This window comes from Thamnophis elegans, chromosome 15 (assembly GCF_009769535.1).
Source record: "Thamnophis elegans isolate rThaEle1 chromosome 15, rThaEle1.pri, whole genome shotgun sequence".
Classification (NCBI taxonomy): domain Eukaryota; kingdom Metazoa; phylum Chordata; class Lepidosauria; order Squamata; family Colubridae; genus Thamnophis; species Thamnophis elegans.
Window position 1 is genome coordinate 4,895,979 of NC_045555.1, and position 20,210 is coordinate 4,916,188.

General features: G+C 45.7%; 1 protein-coding gene across 1 annotated transcript; it reads left to right on the forward strand.

Moving 5' to 3' along the window:
* The first annotated feature begins 3,685 nt into the window (after positions 1 to 3,685).
* Positions 3,686 to 13,113, forward strand: PERM1 (PPARGC1 and ESRR induced regulator, muscle 1). The gene is made up of 3 exons (XM_032232113.1): positions 3,686 to 5,485; positions 10,892 to 11,005; positions 12,759 to 13,113. The coding sequence occupies exons 1-3, from the start codon at positions 4,114 to 4,116 to the stop codon at positions 12,839 to 12,841; spliced, it is 1,569 nt and encodes a 522-aa protein (XP_032088004.1). The 5' UTR covers positions 3,686 to 4,113; the 3' UTR covers positions 12,842 to 13,113.
* The last annotated feature ends 7,097 nt before the right edge of the window (positions 13,114 to 20,210 follow it).

Here is a 20,210-nt window from a genome sequence, read left to right on the forward strand (position 1 = left end):
CCTTTTTTGTTTTTTTCGATTCAGTAGTTTCAAACCCGTTGCAAGCGGGATTATTGCTTTTCTGCTTTTCGGCCAGCAGGTGGCAGACCACAGCCAGAATTGTTATTCTCCTCTCTATCCAAGTTTGACCTTGTGCTATGTTTAAAAATCCATCAGTCAATCCCAAACGCACCAATTTCCTTGTAAAAGATGATCTCCTTTCAAAAGGAGCCAGGGCCCCAGAAATATTTGCAAGATTAAGAAAAAGTAACTACACACACAGCTCTTTAAATAGGGTGCAAAATTTGGGGGTGATGCATCTTTGCCCTTTGCAAAGAATATCTGATGGTTGTAAAAAAATGAAAATATTATTTCTCTCCAGATTGCAACTTGGATTGCCAAATCCAAACAAAGGTGGAACGATTACGAGGAGACCATGTGAAGTACCAAATGTTTGAAAATACGTCATTTGAGTAAGGCGAGAAGTAGAAAAGCAAATATTTTGCATTAAAAAGTGACTTAGGGGCTCTCGGCATGCTGTTGTGTTTAACAGGAGGCTGGTGAGTATCAATGTAGTTTTTTTTGTTGTTTCTTTCCTGAACAAGGGGGTTGGTCTGGATGACCTCTAAGTGTCCCTTTCAGATCTTGGTTCAAGAGTCCCTCCTTGTTTTTCAACCAAGAGCCGCTCCTCTGCCATCAACACTGCAGCTCTCTCATTATGCCACCTTTGTTCTATATAGGAAACTCCACCAACAAATCTCCGTATTTGGTTTATTTTGTTTTCTTTCCAGGCAGTCCGTTTCCACAAGGCATAAATCATCTCTCAAATCAATAGACCAGGTCAGCCCCAGAATCTCAGACGAACTGAAAAAATAAATATATGTCTCTGACCCACTTGTGTTGAAATCCTCTGTGATACGCAGCCTTGTGGCTTTTACTGTAACCGAATTCATAGCTGTTTCCGCTTTTAAAGTCTGCATCAGCTGGGCTGGGAGATATGTCTCTGGTCTGTCTGGTGTCCCAGATTTGCGGGTTGTCTGACTCATCTTTTCTGGCCCAGCTTTCCATAAGAAGAATAGAATAGGGAAGAGAAGAGAAGAGAATGAGGAATAGGAATAGAATAGAATAGAATAGGAATAGGAATAGAATTAGAATAGAATAGAATAGGAATTAGAATTAGATTTGAAATAGAAATAGAAATAGAATGGAATAGGAATAGGATAGAATTAGAATAGAATAGGAATTAGAGTTAGAATTAGAATTGGAATTAGAATTAGAAATAGAATAGGAATTAGAATTGGAATTAGAATTGGAATTAGAAATAGAAATAGAAATAGAAATAGAAATAGAAATAGAAATAGAAATAGAAATAGAAATAGAAATAGAATAGGAATAGGATAGAATTAGAATAAGAGTAAGAATAAGAATAGAATAGAATAGGAATTGGAATTAGAATTAGATTTGAATTAGAAATAGAAATAGAATGGAGTAGGAATAGGATAGAATTAGAATGGAATAGGAATTAGAATAGAATAGGAATTAGAAATAGAAATAGAATAGGATAGAATTAGAATTAGAATAGAATAGGAATTGGAGTTGGAATTATAATTAGAAATAAAAATAGAATAGAATGGAATTGGAATTGGAATAGGAATAAGAATAGGATAGGATAGAAAATAATAGAATAAGAATTAGAACAGAACAGAATAGAATAGAAGAACAGAGTTGGAAGGGACCTTCGAGGTCTTCTAGTCCAACCCCCTGCTTAGGCAGGAAACCCTACACCACTTCAGACAAATGGCTATACAACATCTCCTTAAAGACTTCCAGTGTTGGGGCATTCACAAATTCTGGAGGCAACTTGTGTTCCACTGATTAATTGTTCTCACTGTCAGGAATTTCCTCCTTAGTTCCTAAATTGCTTCCCTCCTTGATGAGTTCCCACTGTTTCCAGAAACAGTTTTAAAAGGGGGAAACACACAGACAGACAGACAGACAGACAGACCCACGTGTTATGTATCAACCGCCACCTCTGCCGCAAAACCTCATGCCGTTTTCCCCTCCGGATAGCAAAATAGCCGGCTTGGGACTATTTAGTTCTGTCTTCTTGGTAAACTGGGAGGATTGGCATGACCAGGCTGCAGTGAGTATCTTGCCTGCTATTTTAGATCGGCCTTTCGCCTTTGCAGAGTTTCACGTGACTGGCCAGAGAGAGAGAAAAAGAGAGAGAGAGAGAGAACTATTTTGGGCCTGCAAAGCTGGCCTCTTCCGGGCAGCCCGCTTGCCCCTGTCCCCAGTCTGAAGGGCACCGGGCACCACACCATGCCTCCTCGGGAGAGGCTTCACGGGCATTTCCCAGCATGGCCCCATCGCCAGCATAAGCTGTTTGCAAGGTAAGATCGACAGAATTGCTCCGTCTCTGGGCTTGGCCATAGCTTTCCCCCACTTATTATTTGCTGTGGGGAGGTAGATAGAAACAATGGCGTTAAAACAGCCCTGGTGGATAGGGACACCCGCAAGGACTTTTGAATCCAGGGCCAGCCTGGGATGTCAGAACAGAATAAGAGAGTCGGAAGGGACCTTGGAGGTCTTCTAGTCCAGCCCCTGCTTGAACCCTTAAACTATTCTAGACCAATGGCAGTCCAGTCTCCTCTTAAAAGCCTCCCATCATCCCATGATGGAGCATACAAGTATAATAAACAACAACAACAACAACAGCATCCATAACTTTTGTTCCACTGGTTGATTGTTCTCACTGTTTCATTGTTCCAGAGAACCTGTAGTTAAAAAAAATGCTTCAAAAGTTTTTTTAAAAAATGTTCCGAAGCTCAGCTGTGTAACTTTTTTAAAAGTTTTTTTTAACATTGTTTACTACTGGGTTTTTTTAGTATTTTTTTTTTTACTTTTTAAAGTATTTTTTACTACTGATTCTGTGAACCAGTAGCATTTTTACTACTGTTTTTTTTAGTATGTTTCTTTTTATTTTTTTAAGTATTTTTTACTAGGTAGTAAAAAATAGTTTAAAAAGTTAAAAAAAAATATTTTTAAACTTTTTACTACTGGTTTTTTTAGTATTTTTTTACTTTTTAAAGTATTTTTTACTACTGGGTAGTAAAAAATAGTTTAAAAAGTAAAAAAATATATATTTTTAAACTTTTTAAAGTATTTTTTACTACTGGTTCTGTGAACCAGTAGCATTTTTACTACTGTTTTTTAGTATTTTTTTTAAACTTTTTAAAGTATTTTTTACTACGGGTAGTAAAAAATAGTTTAAAAAGTAAATATATATATATTTTTAAACTTTTAAAAGTATTTTTTACTACTGGTTCTGGGAAGGAAGGAAGTAGGGAGGGAGGGAGGGAAGAAGGAAGGAAGGAATTAAAGAACCTCTAACCATTTTCTTTTGGCCTCTCAAAGATTCCACTTCTTATTCATTTTCTTTTTTTAAAAAAGAAACCTTTTTTTTTTTGCCAAAAAGTTCTTTTCTGTTTTCACAAAACTTGCCTCCCTCTCTCTCTCTCTCTCTCTCTCTCTCTCTCTCTCTCTCTCTCTCTCTTTCTCTCTCTCTCTCTTTCTCTCTCTCTCTCTTTCTCTCTCTCTCTCTCTTTCTCTCTCTCTCTCTTTCTCTCTCTCTCTCTCTCTCCCCACCCTGCCCTTCCCTCTTCTCCTCCTTCAAACTTCTCCAAACTTTTCTCTTTCCAGATGGAAAATTTTGAATACAGCATCCAGCTGAACGACCGAGACTGGGCTGAATTTTACTTCGTCTCCGAAGAGTGCCGCTTGGTCCCTCCGGCCTTGGCTACTGCTGAAGAACAGCTCCTGAGTGATCCCGAGGAAGGGGAGGCAGAAGGAAAAAAGGGGCCCTTAGCCCACCCAAAAGCCAGCCGCCTCTCCGTCGGCGTCCCAAGTGGGCACCTGCTTGCAGAAGATGCTTTCTCTGGCAGCGAAGAAGAAACCGACTTAGGCTCCGTCAGTAGGTTTCTCTGCAGAAGCCAACAAGCTTTTCGGACTTCCCAGCCCTTCCCAAGTCCGTTCTCCGGCCTCCCTTTGGACCCTCCTCTGCCAGGACGCACCACTGGCTCTGTCCCTCTCTTCGTCGCTGGAGAAGAAGGCTTAGGAACAGTAGCTTGGCCCATGGATCCCAACACTAAGGCGGAAGCCTGCCTCACCCAAGAGAGGGATTCACAGGAGCCACATCCAAGGCCGGAGACGGGAGGAAAATCTTTGGTGTGCTCCCCTCTCGGTTCGAGTCCCGCGGCGACAACGGAGAGTCCAGAGGGAGCAGCAAATGGCTTGGAATTAAAGTACTCCCAAGAAGGCCACACTTCCCTGACCACTTCTGCAGCCTGCAAATTCCCAGGGTCAACGAGCAACACCGCTGATTCTGGAAAACGTGAATTTCCCAATTCCCTGCGCGAGGCAGCTCTGGATCCCAGCTCCCTGAGTGATTCTTCTCTCCTTTCTCCAACCTCTGGAGAAGTTGAGAATCCAGAAAAGGACGTTGAGTGCCTCCAGGTTGCCTTGAGGATGTCCTCATTCCAGGAAAAGCATTCTCCTTCTTCTCAAGGACATTCGGTCCAGGGGACACCACTGTTGGTCAAGAGTAGAGCAAGGACTTCTGGAAAGGAAGGAGGGGATGTCCTGGAAACAGGGAAGGGAGCAGAGCACAGCAGGAGATTAAGCCCTCATACTTTTCAAGAGGGAGACCAAGCCAAGGACAACGGGGTGGAAGGATGCCCAGAGGTCCTAGAAGAAGATGGGTCTCCAGAACCGGAGGTTGACCACAGAGGATGGTCAGGAAAGATGGAAAGGCAGAATAATGGAGAACCTTGTCCACATCTTGCCATGGCCATCCCACCTGAAGGAGAGGCCCTAACTAGGACTCAAGAAAACCCGAGTCTTCTTCCCTACCATCTGAATCCAAAGGACTCTTCAGAAGGAACTTTAACCGACATGACTTGGCCCGAGGTGTACGACCATTTCTTCTCCGAGGACCTCCACGAAGTAGAGAGGCCACCACCATCACAAGAGGGGAGACCGGGGAAGACCAGCCATCAATCAGAGCTACCGGCAGGTCCGGAAATGTACGAATATTTCTTCCAGGATGTAGGTGACTCTATTATTGAAGAGGAGATGTGGAGCCAAGTTGGTCCTTCAGACACATCTTTCAGCTCTGCCCATGGTTTGGCTCCATCCAGGGATTTCGAAGACCCGCCGTCCAATACGAGCTCCGATCCCATGGGATTCCCAGAAGTGTGCGAGCACTTCTTTGCGCAACAACCACAAGACAAGGGCAGCCGGAGTCTGAACATTATGGCCGTGCCAACTTCCGAGTTACGGAAGGTCCTGAGAGCAGTAACATCCCTTGTAGGTAGGCCAGTGCGCTTTCTCAGATCACGGCCAAAGCGGAGAGGATCTCAAGGGAGAGTGATGCTCGTATCTCCGACACTTCTGGACGGAACATCGCCAAGAGCAGAAAACCTTGGGGTAGCTGTCTTTAAACCAGGTATATTCATTTTTTCCCATCCTTAACTCAGCTTCTGGTTCCACCTGCATTCTCTACTAATAACATTCCTAAGTTTCATGGCTAAATCAGGCTTGGGAAATCTGTGGAATCTCTCTCTTAAGGGACTTATTTTAGGCAAGAAAAAACAAAATGCACAGGTACAGAATAGGTGGTACCTGGCTCAATAGTAGTAACTGTGAGAGGGATCTTGGAGTCCTAGTGGACAACCATTTAAATAGGAGCCAGCCGTGTGCAGCAGCTGCCAAAAAAGCCAACACAGTTCTAGGCTGCATAAACAGAGGGATAGAATCAAGATCATGTGAAATGTTACTATTTAACATTTACATGAAACCGCTGGGCGAGATCATCCGAAGGCACGGGATAAAATACCACCAATATGCGGACGATACACAGTTGTATCTGTCCGCCCCGTGCCAACTCAATGAAGCGGTGGACGTGATGAACCGGGGTCTAGAAGCCGTTAAAGACTGGATGAGAGCAAACAAGCTGATACTCAACCCAGACAAGACCGAGTGGCTGTTGTGTTTCCCTCCCAAAAATTTGACCACCATACCATCACTCAGGATGGGGGGACAAAATTTAAACCCCTCAGAAAGGGCCCGCAACTTGGGAGTCCTCCTGGACCCACAGCTAACTTTTGACCACCATCTCTCAGCTGTGACCAGGGGGGCATTTGCCCAGGTTCGCCTGGTGCGCCAGTTGCGGCCCTACCTGAATCGGGAGGCCCTCACAACAGTCACTCGAGCCCTTGTGATCTCCAGGCTGGAATACTGTAATGTGCTCTACATGGGGCTGCCCTTGAAGAGCATCCGGAGACTTCAGCTAGTCCAGAATGCGGCCGCGCGAGCGATCGTGGGCGCACCACGGTTCGCCCACATAACACCGATCCTCCGTGAGCTGCACTGGCTACCTGTCGATCTCCGGGTGCACTTCAAGGTCCTACTCACCACCTATAAAGCGCTCCATGGTAGTGGATCTGGCTATTTGAGAGACCGCCTTCTGCCAATTACCTCCCTGCGTCCCATCAGATTGCATAGAGTGGGCCTCCTCCGTATTCCATCCGCCAGTCAGTGCCGACTGGCGACTACTCGGAGGAGAGCCTTCTCAGTTGCGGCTCCGACACTATGGAACAATCTCCCCGTGGAGATTCGTACCCTCACCACCGTCCAGGCCTTCCGCACAGCCCTCAAGAACTGGCTAGCCCGTCAGGCCTGGGGATAAGTTTATTTTTGCCCCTCCCGAATGCTGAGTGAATGTTGAGTTTTATTGTTTAATTTACTTTTGTGCACATTTCTTTTTGTATTGTCCTACACTCCCTTTCCTTTTTGATTGTAAGCCGCCCTGAGTCCCCTCAGGGAAAAGGGCGGCCTATAAATATCTAATAAAAAAAAAAGTGTTGATATCACTTTATAATGCCTTGGTAAGGCCACACCTGGAATCCAGCATCCAGTTTTGGTCTCCACGATGTAAAAAAGATGTGGAGACTCTAGAAAGAGTGCAGAGAAGAGCAACAAAGAGGATTAGGGGACTGGAGGCTAAAGCATAGGAAGAACGGTTGCAGGAACTGGGTATGGCAGGTTTAATGAAAAGAAGGACTAGGGGAGACATGATAGCAGTCTTCCAATATCTCAGGGGCTGCCCCAAAGAAGAGGGAGTCAAGCTATTCTCCAAAGCACCTGAGTGTAGAACAAGAAGCAATGGATGGAAACTAATCAAGGAGAGAAGCAACCCAGAACTAGGGAGAAATTTCCTGACAGTGAGAACAATTAGCCAGTGGAACAACTCGCCTCCAGAAGTTGTGAATGCTCCAACACTGGAAGTGTTTAAGAAGAGATTGGATAACCATCTAATAGCCTTCGGGAGTTGAGTCATGCCGGCCACATGACCACGGAGACGTCTTCGGACAGCACTGACTCTTTGGCTTTGAAACAGAGATGAGCACCGCCCCCTAGAGTCGGGGACTACTAGCACATATGTGCGAGGGGAACATTTACCTTTAGCATAAGGAATTCTATTGTGCACAGAAGAGCGCAAGACTTTTCCCGTGAAATACTTCTGAATCTGCTTGATTGTACTCATGTCAAATATACGGCGGGGATTCCAGACAGTTGAACAACACTCTTAAGATTGCCCTAGCGTACGTTTTATCAAAATGTTGATATCTTTTTGGTCCCGGCCAAAGAAGCCGTGGGAAAGTGCAGGAGTGTTCCTTGCAGGGAAAACATGGCGAAGATTAAAATCTGTGAGCGAGGCAGGGCAGTTGCCGAAAAGACAGCAGGCATCCGAATGGCTTTTCTGCCTCCTAACCCATTAAGGAGGAGTGCGTTTCTTGCGGGCTGAATATGAACAGCTCTGGCAATCTCTTGTTTTTCGCCCATCGAAGGCTGAAATCTCTTTGCAGATTCGGCCAAGGGGTGTGTTGACTCAGAGAGAATCTCTCCCTTTTGAGTTATGTCCAACTCTAAATTGGGCTTCTGACCTTGGACAGCAAAGAGATCTGGGACACCAAAAGGAAGATGTGTACTTCAGGGACACTTGAGAGACGCAAACAAACTCCACAGATGAAAGGCGCGCCTCTCTCTCTGGAACTTAAGCCAAGAATGACCTTTGAATGTTTAAAAGAAAAAACCCACCTACGATGGTGGTTTATCAACCACAGTTCAGCCAAGGGGAGATTAAGATTCTTTGAGAAAAGAAGCTTTTTATTTGGCTGGCTGTGATCTTCAGTTCTCAACGTGGGTTGTGTTTTCTTATGATGTCAACAATACGGTCTTTTTATCATTAGGATAACTGGAAGAAAAACAGTTCTCACAATTTCCCCAGCAGACATAATAAGCCCCAAAGCCCTGTTCCACAAACATTGTAAAGGTAAAGGTTTCACTTGTAGCAATAGCAGTTAGACTTATATACCACTTCTTAGGGCTTTCAGCCCTCTCTAAGCGGTTTACAGAGTCAGCATATTGACTCAACACAACAATCCGGGTCCTCATTTTACCCACCTCGGAAGGATGGAAGGCTGAGTCAACCCTGAGCCGGTGAGATTTGAACAGCCAAACTGCAGTCAGCTGAAGTAGCCTGCAGTGCTGCATTTAACCACTGCGCCACCTTGTACATATGTGCTAGTCGTTCCCGACTCTAGGGGGTGGTGCTCGTCTCCGTTTCAAAGCCGAAGAGCCAGCGCTGTCCGAAGACGTCTCCGTGGTCATGGGGCCGGCATGACTCAACTCCCGAAGGGAACATCAAACGTTGTTCCCTTCCCACCAAAGGTGGTTCCTATTTTTCCACTCACATTTTTTTAACGTGCTTTCGAACTGCTATATTGGCAGAAGCTGGGACAAGTCCCGGGAGCTCCCTCCATTACACGGTGCTGGGGATTCGAACCGCCGAACTGCCAACCTTTTCTGATCGACAAGCTCAGCGTCTTGGCCACTGAGCCACCGGCGTCCCTGTACAAAAAAAAAAGAAAAATGTACACCCACTTTGTACAAATTCAATAGCTGAATGTGGGATGCACTCCAAATTTTGGATTGTTTTCCTGCCGCTGTTCTTGTGTTCTTGTGTATTTGTTACCTAGTCTAGAAACCAAACTTCTTTGGGGCAACCATCTATCCGCATGATAGCGAAACTATGACATGAGTGACAGAGTGAACACAGAGCCATCTCTGCGCGCACATGCGCTTTCTGGTTTGGGCACCAAAAAGGTTCATCATTCCTGATCTCTCCTGACCTGCAGATTTATGGATTTATGGATCAAATCTGCCACTCATCTCGTTTCCCTGGAAAGATTTCCCTGTGAGAGAAAAAAAAAGAGAAGAGATGACCAGTTTGAGCAGACTTTAAGATGTTAAGCAGAGTCCGGGCTTGGTTGGAAAATTACCAGATGACGGGCTAGACTGAGAAAAAAATTGGGGGCGGCGGGGGGGGGGGGTTGGAGAAGCAAAACGGCTTCCTTTGCCGCTTCTTGTGATTGTTGAGTGGGATTTTTAACACAGGCAGCGCCACAACATAATGACGATTTGTTAACGGCTGTTCGAAGTTACAGAAGCAGTGAGAAAGGTGACACTTACAGAATAATCTGCAGAATAGCAGAGATGGAAGGGACCTTGGAGGTCTTCTAGTCCAACCCCCTGCCCAGGCAGGAAACCCTATACCGTTTCAGACAAATGGCTATCCAACATCTTCTTAAAGACTTCCAGTGTTGGGGCATTCACAACTTCTGGAGGCAATTTCTGTTCCACTGATTAATAGTTCTCACTGATGGGAAATTTCTCCTCAGTTCTTAGTTGCTTCTCTCCTTGATTAGTTTCCACCCATTGCTTCTTCTCCTGCCCTGAGGTGCTTTGGAGAATAGTTTGACTCCTTCTTCTTTGGGGCAGCCCCTGAGATATCGGAAGACTGCTATCATGTCTCCCCTGGTCCTTCTTTTCCTCAAACTAGCCATACCCAGTTCCTGCAACCGTTCTTCACATGTTTTAGCCTCCAGTCCCCTAATCCTCTTTGTTGCTCTTCTCTGCACTCTTTCCAGAGTCTCCACATCTTTTCAGCATCATGGCGACCAAAATTGAATGCTGTATTCCAAGTGTGGCCTTCCCAAGGCCTTGTAAAGTGGTATCAACCCTTCACGTGATCTTGATTCTATCCCTCTGTTGATGCAGCCTAGAACTGTGTTGGCTTTTTTGGCAGCTGCTGCACACGGCTGGCTCCTATTTAAATGGTTGTCCACTAGGACTCCAAGATCCCTTCTCACAATTACAAGTATTGAGCCAGGAACCACCTATACTCTACCTGTGCATTTCGTTTTCCTTGCCTAAATGTAGAACCTGACTCTTTTCACCATTGGATTTCATTAGTTTAACCTCCACTCTGTCGCCGAAGTCGTATTTTCTGCAATTCACTTAAGTGACTTGCAGAAAATACGACTTCAGCAACAGAGTGGCCAATGCCTGGAATGCTCTACCTGACTCTGTTGTTACATCCTCAAACCCCCATAATTTTAACTTAGGACTGTCTATTCCTTGACCTCACCCATTCCTAAGAGGGCTGTAAGGGGGCGTCCATAAGCACACCAGCATGCCTACCAATGGTGAGTTGCTGCCGATTTGCCCCGGATTGGGCGAACCGGTCGTAGCGGTGACAGGAGGCTCCATTCACCCACCCGCTTCTGCGCATGCGCAGAAGTGTCGGGCAAGGGAACCCGTAGTAAAATAAATCGAGACCCACCATTGGTGCCTACCATCCCTGTCCTACTGCCCCCATTTAAGACCACACTTTTGGATGCCCCGATCCTGTGCTAAGGGGGGGGTCAGACTAGATGTCCTCTGAGTACCACTGATTCCAAGTGATTCCTACTTTCTTGTTGTTGTTGTTTTTGCTTTTTAAATTCAGAGAGGCCTCTTCAGCTGGTCCTCGCGCCCAGAGATCTATGCCTGGGATTTGTGGCGTTGGCGTCTTGGGCTGTGAAAACCTCCGACCTCCACGCTCCAGATGCTTGGAAGATTGGTAATGCTTCCCGGGGGCTCCTGTGCGTGGGGAGAAATGAGATTTGGGGAGGTGCGGGGGGGGGGTGGATGGGCCGAAGCTAAAAAGATAACCCAGGAATGCTGGCCGACTGGTTCCCGTCTGAAACGAGGCAGGAGGAGGAATAGAAGAAGAATGCTTTTTTAATTTTATTTTCTCACCCCGTTTTCGTTCCCTCTCTAAGCGCCTTCTCTTTTCTTGATTCCGTTTTTTCTTTTTTTCAAAGCAATCTTTTGCGGGTTTCACAACAGGAGAGAGAGAGAGAGAGAGAGAGAAAGAGAGAGGGAGAGAGAGAAAGAGAGAGGGAGAGAGAGAGAGAGGGAGAGAGAGAGAGAGAGAGAGAGAGCGCTGTTTCTCCCTTTATATCTTAAAAGAAAGTTTATTTTTTTAAAAAATATAAGAGAAGGAGCCCTAGGCCTGCCCTCCCCCCCTTTCTCCCATTCCTTATTACTTTTTGCAAAAGAGGCAAATTGAGAGAGGCAATTCATATAAGGAGAAAATGGCCTTTCCTTCCCTTCCTTTCCCCCTTCCTTTCCTTTCCCTTCCTTCCCTTCCCTTCCCTTCTTTCCTTCCCTCTTCCTTTCCTTTTTTTCCTTCCCTTTCCCTTCCTTTCCTTTCACTTCACTTCCTTTCCCTCTTTCTTTCCTTTTTTCCTTTCTTTTTCCTTCCTTTCCCTCTTCCTTCCCTTCCCTTCCCTTCTTTCCTTCCCTCTTCCTTTCCTTTTTTTCCTTCCCTTTCCCTTCCTTTCCTTTCACTTCACTTCCTTTCCCTCTTTCTTTCCTTTCCTTTTTCCCTCTTTTCCCTTCCCTTCCTTCTTCCTTTCCTTCCCTCTTCCTTTCCTTCCCTTTCCTTCCCCTCCCTCTTCCTTTCCTTTCCTTCCCTCTTCCTTTCCTTTCCCTTCTTTCCCTTTTTTCCTTTCTTTTCCCTTCCCTCTTCCTTTGCTTTCCTTTTTTCATTTCTTTTCCCTTCCTTTCCCTCTTCCTTTCTTTCCCTTTCCTTTCCTTTCCCTCTTCCTTTCTTTTCCTTCCCTCCATCCCACTTTCCCCCTCTCTTATCTGATCCTTTCCTTTCCCAGTTTCTTTCCTTTCCTTTCTTCCCTCTTCCTTCCCTTCCCTCCATCTTTCTTTCTCTCTTATCTTATCTGACCCTTTCCTTTCTTTTCCTTCCTTTCCCTTTCCCTCTACCATCCTCCCTCTATTTCCTTCCTTCCCTCCTTCCTTCCCCCTTTCCTTTCCTTCTTCTTTTTATCTTCCCTCCCCTCCCCTCTTCGCCCCTCCGTTCCTCTCCCCTCCCCTGTTTCAAAAATCCAACAGATTCCCAATTCTGCTGGACAGATTGTTTTAAACAGAATTCACTTCCCTTTTCCTTTTGTTTTTGTTTTTAAAAACAAAAACAAACAAAAACCTCCTAGTCCTCATGACTGGGATGTAGCCGTGCTAGAGGGTTTTTTTTTTAAAAAAAAAAAGTGGAAACTTTTCCACTTTTCTTCTCCCCTCCTTTAGCTAAAAACATAGTGAAAAGCAGGAGAAAACCATTGCAGGATTTAATATGTAAAAGGATGAACCTTGTGCCAATTGCAGAAAAGGCTGGAATATTGGAAAGAGGGAAAGGCACTGTGCAAAAAAATGCTTCACCCTGACTTGGTGCTTTTCCTAAGGGAAAAAGTTTAAATGTCTTGATCGCATCCATTCATCTGGACACATGTTGCTTTTTCTTTTTCTCTTCTCCCCCCCAGTGATGCTGGCTAATTTTGGTACCCTCTCGGCCATCCGGTGCTTCAGGAGGCAGGTGGTCACGGAAAGTCACCAGGGCTCTTAAGGAGATGCCGAGCCCATCCCATTCGGTCCCTGAAGGAAGGCCTTTCCCCATCGCTTCCAGCAAAGCAAGAAAGCAAAGTTTGTGGCCCAAACTTTACTGGCAGGGAACGAGGTGAGAAAGAAAGGAGAGGAAACCTTCCCTAAAAAACCAGTTTTAGTTACCATCTACCTGTTGGGATCTACCTAGCCTGTGCCTCAAATCAATCCACCCTTCCTTCCTTCCTTCCTTCCTTCCTTCCTTCATCTCCCCTTCAGTCTTTTCTTTGTGTTTCTTTCTTCTTTTTTCTCTTGTCTTGTCTTTTCTTCTTTCTTTCCTTCCTTCTTTATCATTCTCTTCCTTCCTTCTTTCCTTCCCCATCTTTTCTTTCTTTCCTTCCTTCTTTCTCCATCTTTTTATTCCTACCTTCCTTCCTCTCCCTTGATCTTTATCTTTTTTCTTTGTTTCTTCTTTTTTCTCTTTTCTTCTCTTCTTCCTTCTTTTTTCTTTCTTTCTTTTTTCTTCTTTCTTTCTTCTTTCTTTTTCTTTTTTTTCTTTCTTTTTCTTTTTTTCCTTCCTTCCTTTGTCTCTCCTTCAGTCTTGTCTTTTTGTTTGTTTCTTCTTTTTCTCTTTTCTTCTCTTTTCTTCTCTTTTCTTCCTTCTTTTTTCTTTCTTTCTTTTTACTTCTTTCTTTTTTCTTCTTTCTTTCTTTTTTCTTGTTTCTTTCTTTCTTTCTTTCTTTCTTTCTTTCTTTCTTTCTTTCTCTTCAAGCTGGAAATTTATCTTAAACTTACATAAAATGAATTGCTCAGCAGGCACAAGAGCCGATACTTGAAGAAGGTTATCAAAAGAAGTTAGAGAGGACTTTCACGGACGACAGTTGTGATCGTATGTTGAGGACTCCCTGTGCTGTAATGGAAAGCTCTTTTTAATTTGTGAGAATTTTGCTCTTCCCATACTAGGGTAGTGAGGTGGCTTTTGATGGGTTGGCAACCTGGCTTTTTACAAAAGTAGATGAACTGATTTTGGGAAGTTGGCAGGAGGAGGGTGTGTTCAGTGGGAAAATGTTCTAGAAACCGCTTGTACATCAAAGCCCATAAATCTTTGCTGGTGAGCATTAAGAAATGACTCTGCAGGTGCTGAAAGTATGATAAAGCTATCCAGGGAGTCTTTCTGTGTAATTTAGAAAGTTGTGTCAATTCCTACCCAACAGGTTGATTGCAAACACACAAAAAAGCACAAAATCACCGACGGTTTAGAAGGAAATGTTATTCAATTCAGTCTTTGGGGCACATACATACATACATACATGTTACATTTTTGGTGATAAATTTTTTTAAAAAGGGAAGCAATATGCTCGCTCCCTCCCATATTTGGGAACACCAGGTGCTTTGACAAAAAAAACAAAAAACCACTTAATCATTCCCCTGGCTCAGCTGATAAGGGAGGAGAGCTTGTGGCTTAGAGGTTAATACAACTGCCTAATATGAAAAAACAGCCCAAGTTCGAATACCCGGATACATCAGCTAGCCATACCCCAGCAAGGGTATGGCTAGCCGATGAGAGCTAAATAGCTTGAAATAGATCTATACTAGTCTCCTTTCATTTATTTATCAGCAAAATTGTAACACAAAAATGGTTTGTTGTATAAGTGGGGCTGAACAGCGGAAGGGAAGCAGTGTGCTCCCTCCCATATTTGGCCACACCAGCTGCTTTGACAAAAGAAAAAAAAACTTTATGTATATAAAGTGTCTGCTATAATCTGTTTGTTATAAATAGTTCCAGTAAACAAACATTTTCAAAAAAGCATTAACAAACACTGCCCTTTTGAATGCTCAAAACACATATATTATTTTGCTGTGATCATCATCATCATTTAATGTCCACCCATCCACCATAATCTCTTGCGGGGGTGGAGTCAGGGCAGTGGTGGGTTTCAAATTTTTTTAGAACCTCTTCTGTAGGAGTGGCCTGCTTTGTGGGAGTGGCTTGCCAGCCATGTGACTGGGTGGCCAACTTGTAAAATGTGGTGAAACTCACTTAAGAATGCTCTTGCTTAGCAACCAAAATGTTGGCTCAGAAACTCTGGCATTTGAAGCACAGAAGTCTTAAAGCTGTCAAGTTACAAGACCCTTGCACCCCTAACCCTTTAGAAAAAAAAATCCCAGGGGTGTTCAAACTTGACAGCTTTAAGACTTGTGGACTTCAACTCCCAGAATTCCTCCTCTCGCTCTTCATCTTGATGATGTGTGGACGGGCGGGGGGGAGGGAGCTGGAACCAGTTCTAAGCGGCACTGTAGATTTGTGGAACCTCTTCTATAGAAGAGCTTAGAACTGGCAGGAACCCACCCCTGAGTCGGGGCATCTGAATGGAGCTAGCAGAGCATTTAATGGCCAGATGCCCTTCCTGTCGCCAATGCGGAGTTTTGTTCGGCAGAGATATTCCCACAGTGCCCAGAGGTGTTATTTTGCTGTGATGTTTATAATGATTGTGTACATAGTTGTTTAATTTTCCCTACACTGGCAACCTGAGCCGGAAATTAAATGGATAAGAGATTTTCCCCTTTTCTGTTTCTCATTCTTGCGGCCTCTAAACTAAACCAGCACTTCAACTTCGCCTGTTGCTTTCAATGTCTTTTCCACTCCTGCTCTCTGTCCCCCTGATTTTCCAACATTCATTAGGAGAGTAGAAAATATACTTGCACAAGTGAAGGAAAATACCTAACTATTGAAATCTTCACGAGATGCCCACTGTTGGCATTTTCAAAAGCTCCTTTTTCTCCTTCCTGCCTCCTAATCCTCGACTTACAACCAAAAATCCGAGCCCAAAAATTCCATGGCTGAGCGAGACAGCTGTTAAGGGAATTTTGCCCCATTTTACCACCTCTCTTGCCACGGTTGTTAAAGTGAACTCCTGCGGCTGTTAACTTAGTAAGGTGTTTGTTAAGTGAATCTCGCTTCCCCCGTTGACCTTCCTTGTCAAAAACCGGGATAAATATGAGCCCGTTGTCAAGAGTCATTAAACAAATGATTGTAACTCAAGGATTATCTGTCATGCAAAAATGTAATCTTAGACTATACATGTAGGGAAATGTTTCTACTGTACCTGTCAAACTCACTTCATAAGGTGAGGTTTTCAAGAAGTTAGCTTTGTCTGAAGTGGTGCAGGGATTCCTGCCTAAGCAGAGGGTTGGACTAGAAGACCTCCAAGGTCCCTTCCAACTCTGTTATTCTGTTCTGTTCGGAGGAAGGAGATGGAGGTATTTTAATGGAGATCTTAGCAGGTCATTCTTCTGTATGCACAGCTGCTGCCTTGCTCCCAACAGGAAATGGCAGGCAGGTGAAATAAAACTTTGTTAGTGGATAAGTGGCAATTCTTCCTCCCTGGATGAAACCCAGGCAAAGGGGGGAGGGGGGAGGGGAGGGGAGTTTCAAAAGCCACCCACTACTAAGCCGTCTGAAATAAACCTTCCTGGTCTTCCTGGCACTGTCCAAATCCATTTCTGACTTTCCTGGAAATTGTTGACCTTCCGTGACTCCAGTCCGTAAGATTCCATGCGGAATTGATGAGTCTTTGGCTTGGGATGATGTGAAACGCAACCCAGAAATTTAGCAGGAGGTTTCGTATAAATGTATAAAGAAGGGACACGGTGGCTCAGCGGCTAAGACGCTGAGCTTGTCGATCAGAAAAGTCGGCAGTCCGGCGGTTCGAATCCCTAGCGCCCCGTAACGGAGGGAGCTCCCGTGACTTGTCCCCAGCTTCTGCCAACCTAGCAGTTCGAAAGCACGGAAAAATGCAAGTAGAAAAATAGGGACCATCTTTGGTGGGAAGGGAAACAGCGTTTTGTGTGTCTTCGGGAGTTGAGTCATGCCAGCCACATGACCATGGAGACGTCTTCGGACAGCGCTGGCTCTTCGGCTTTTGAACGGAGACAAGCACCGCTCCCTGGAGTTGGGAACGCCTAGCATATATGAGCAAGGGAAACCTTTACCTTTGTATAAATGCCCTCAGCCCTCTCCACTTTGGCTGATGAATTTAACACTTTCGCCTCTCTTGAGGATAGTTGACATCCTCTTGGAAGGAAGAACTTGTGAGTAGTGGTGATCAGAAAGATCCTGCTGGGGTAGAAATTTCACCAGATAATTCCCCCCCCCCCCCGCTACCTCCTTTGGTTCCTTCAACTGACATCGTGCCCACCCAAACAAAAATATATAAATCCCCTGGAGCATTTTTCAACAAAACCACTACAGTCCAGTTTCGTTCTTTTCCCCAGGAGAAGTGGGGGAAAGGGAAGAGAAGAAGAAAAGAGGAAGGAGAGGTGGAAAGGAGAAGGCAGAGAAGGGAGCAGTGGTGGGTTCCGGATCCTCTCGCAACCGGTACGCTGTGACGGCCGCATGCGCACCCACCACCCTGCGACGCTCTAGCTGCTCGGCGGAGCATCACTCAGATACCGTATGCTGCGTGCACATGCGCGAGTGGTGTGGTGGGGTCAAATAGCAATAGCAATAGCAGTTAGACTTATATACCGCTTCATAGGGCTTTCAACCCTCTCTAAGCGGTTTACAGAGTCAGCATATCGTCCCTACAGTCTGGGTCCTCATTTTACCCACCTCGGAAGGATGGAAGGCTGAGTCAACCAGGAGCCGGTGAGATTTGAACTGCCGAACTGCAGCTAACAGTCAGCTGAAGTGGCCTGCAGTACTGCACCCTAACCACTGCGCCACCTCGGTTACAGGTAAGGAAGGCTGGCGGATAAGTGGGCCCTCCGAAGCACTGTAGCGGAATGGTGCCTGCTGCTCCCAGCACGCACCGGTACTCCCGTACCAGGACGTACCGGCCAGAACCCACCACTGGAAGGAAGGTTGAGAAGACGGAAGGAGCAAGGTTGTCGCGAAACAAGATGGAGATAACGGGGTGGCAAGAAAGTGCCCCCCCCACTGGGTTTTCTATACTTGTAAGAAGATTGCGATAAAGGCCAATACTTAATAGGTAAGTGTGAATAGCATTCACAAGAATGTATTATTTGGGAATGCGTATGAAAGGGAAAAAATAAAACCTTATACCACAATGTCTTCCTTACAACAGCCTGAAGAAACCACAAAACCTGCCAGAGAAATGGAGGGATGCAATTTCCAGCTTATCCTAAACACAATCTAGCTGCATAGAGCTGGTCGGAGGACTGGCACAGGTGGAAAGGGGCGGAGCAGAGGTCGTATTCAGCCGGTTAGGGTCGGTTCACCCAAATCGGTAGTGAAAATTTGAAGTGGGCCCACCTCTAAAACATCCTTTTTAGGCACATTTTTGAGGCTGGGCACATGCGCAGAAAGCCAGTGGCAGTGGTGAAATCTAATGTTTCCCGCCACCAGTTCTGTGGGCGTGGCTTGGTGGCGGTGGTCATGTGACTGGGTGGGCGTGGCCAACTTTTTCCCCCACTTTCAGCTTTTTTTTAAAGCTTTTTCATTCCATTATCCTTGTATTGTAAAATTCTCTAGTATATTTCGTTTCCGTACTTTTTTGTCTAACCGTTGATAAAATAAATCCCATTATCTTATAAAATTGTTTTATCTTCTTGTTCTCCCAATTTCAAATGTCAATTTGCTCATTTCGGCACATACCATTATTTTCTGAATAACTTCCTCCTGCCTTTTTAAAGCTTTTTAAAGCATTTTCCCCCCCTGCTGGTTCGGGCGAAGGAGCTCACAGCTGGGCTGGGCGATCGTTGGAAGCTATTTCTTTTGATTTTTAAAACAATTGTTCCCTGCCGATTTGCCCGAAACGGCAGGGAATCAATGCTTTAAAAAGCGGGGAACAAGCCTCCGACGATCGCGCAGCTCACAGAGGGAAGCTCCTAAAGCCTACGGGGGGGAGGGACAGGGGAGGCTGTTTTCACCCTCCCCAGGCTCCTATAAAGCCTCTAGAGCCTGGGGAGGGGGTGAAAAAAGCACGCCAAAAACGGGGGGGGGGGAGCTCTGGTCATGCGCATTATGGGTTCACCATCGCTGCCCTAGAGAGTCTGTTAATGGGTGGAAAGGACACCTGTTTGACTTTTTCATTCCCTCGGCAGGCCATAGCTGGGGGATAGATAGTCTTCCGAAATGCCAGCCAACAGCCCTCGCCGGGAGAGAGCTAACGAGAAAGAGCAAGGGAAAAACACGGACAGGCCTTCTTGTTTTAGCAGCTATGAAGGGAGGAACGTTTTAAGGTGGAGAGAATAACTTTCTTTTGAGAAGGCGTTTCGCATCTCATCTGAGAAGTTTCTTCGGCTCTGACTGGATGGCGGGGAAGGGGAAGGATGGATCCTCCTTGCAGACCGCTGGTCATTTGCATCCTTTTTAGAGGGCCGTTGAGGCCACTTGAAGGTTTTGTCTGCGTCCTCACAGTCACCTTAGTGGTGCAAATGGTTCCTGTAGTCTGCAATTTTTTTCCCCTCTGGCAATCCGTCCCTACTCCCACCCCATTCCAAGGGCCTTCATCAGTGGTGAAATTCAAATTTTTTTACTACCAGTTCTGTGGGGACGTGGCTGGGGAAGGATACCTCGGGGGAAGGATACTGCAAAATCCCCATTCCCTCCCCACCCTAGGGGAAGGATACTCAACTGGTCCCAGAGTGGGGTGGGAGTGGAGATTTTGCAGTATCCTTCCCCTGGAGTAGGGAGGGAATGGGGATTTGCAGTATCCTTCCCCTGGAGTAGGGAGAGAATGGAGATTTTGCAGTATCCTTCCCCTGGAGTGGAGAGGGAATGGAGAGTTTGCAGTATCCTTCCCCTGGAGCGGGGAGAGAATGGAGATTTTGCAGTATCCTTCCCCTGGAGTAGGGAGGGAATGGGGATTTGCAGTATCCTTCCCCTGGTGTGGGGAGGGAATGGAGATTTTGCAGTATCCTTCCCCTGGAGTGGGGTGGGAATGGGTATTTTGCAGTGTCCTTTCCCTGGAGTAGGGAGGGAATGGGGATTTGCAGTATCCTTCCCCTGGAGTGGGGAGGGAACGGAGAATTTACAGTATCCTTCCCCTGGAGTGGGGAGGGAATGGGGATTTTGCAGTATCCTTCCCCTGGAGTAGGGAGAGAATGGAGATTTTGCAGTATCCTTCCCCTGGAGTAGGGAGAGAATGGAGATTTTGCAGTATCCTTCCCCTGGAGTGGGGAGGGAATGGGGATTTTGCAGTATCCTTCCCCTGGAGTGGGGTGGGAATGGGTATTTTGCAGTGTCCTTTCCCTGGAGTAGGGAGGGAATGGGGATTTGCGGTATCCTTCCCCTGGAGTGGGGAGGGAACGGAATTTACAGTATCCTTCCCCTGGAGTGGGGAGGGAATGGGGATTTTGCAGTATCCTTCCCCCGGAGTGGGGAGGGAATGGAGATTTTGCAGTATCCTTCCCCTGGAGTGGGGAGGGAA

What these genes read in the sequence shown, in the direction of transcription:
- PERM1 (XM_032232113.1), top strand. Translation starts at nt 4,114, where the DNA reads ATGGATCCCAACACTAAGGCGGAAGCCTGCCTCACCCAAGAGAGGGAT. An exon ending in GGTAGCTGTCTTTAAACCAG is followed by an intron (nt 5,486 to 10,891) that starts GTATATTCATTT and finishes TTTTAAATTCAG; the next exon opens with AGAGGCCTCTTCAGCTGGTC. An exon ending in TCCAGATGCTTGGAAGATTG is followed by an intron (nt 11,006 to 12,758) that starts GTAATGCTTCCC and finishes TCTCCCCCCCAG; the next exon opens with TGATGCTGGCTAATTTTGGT.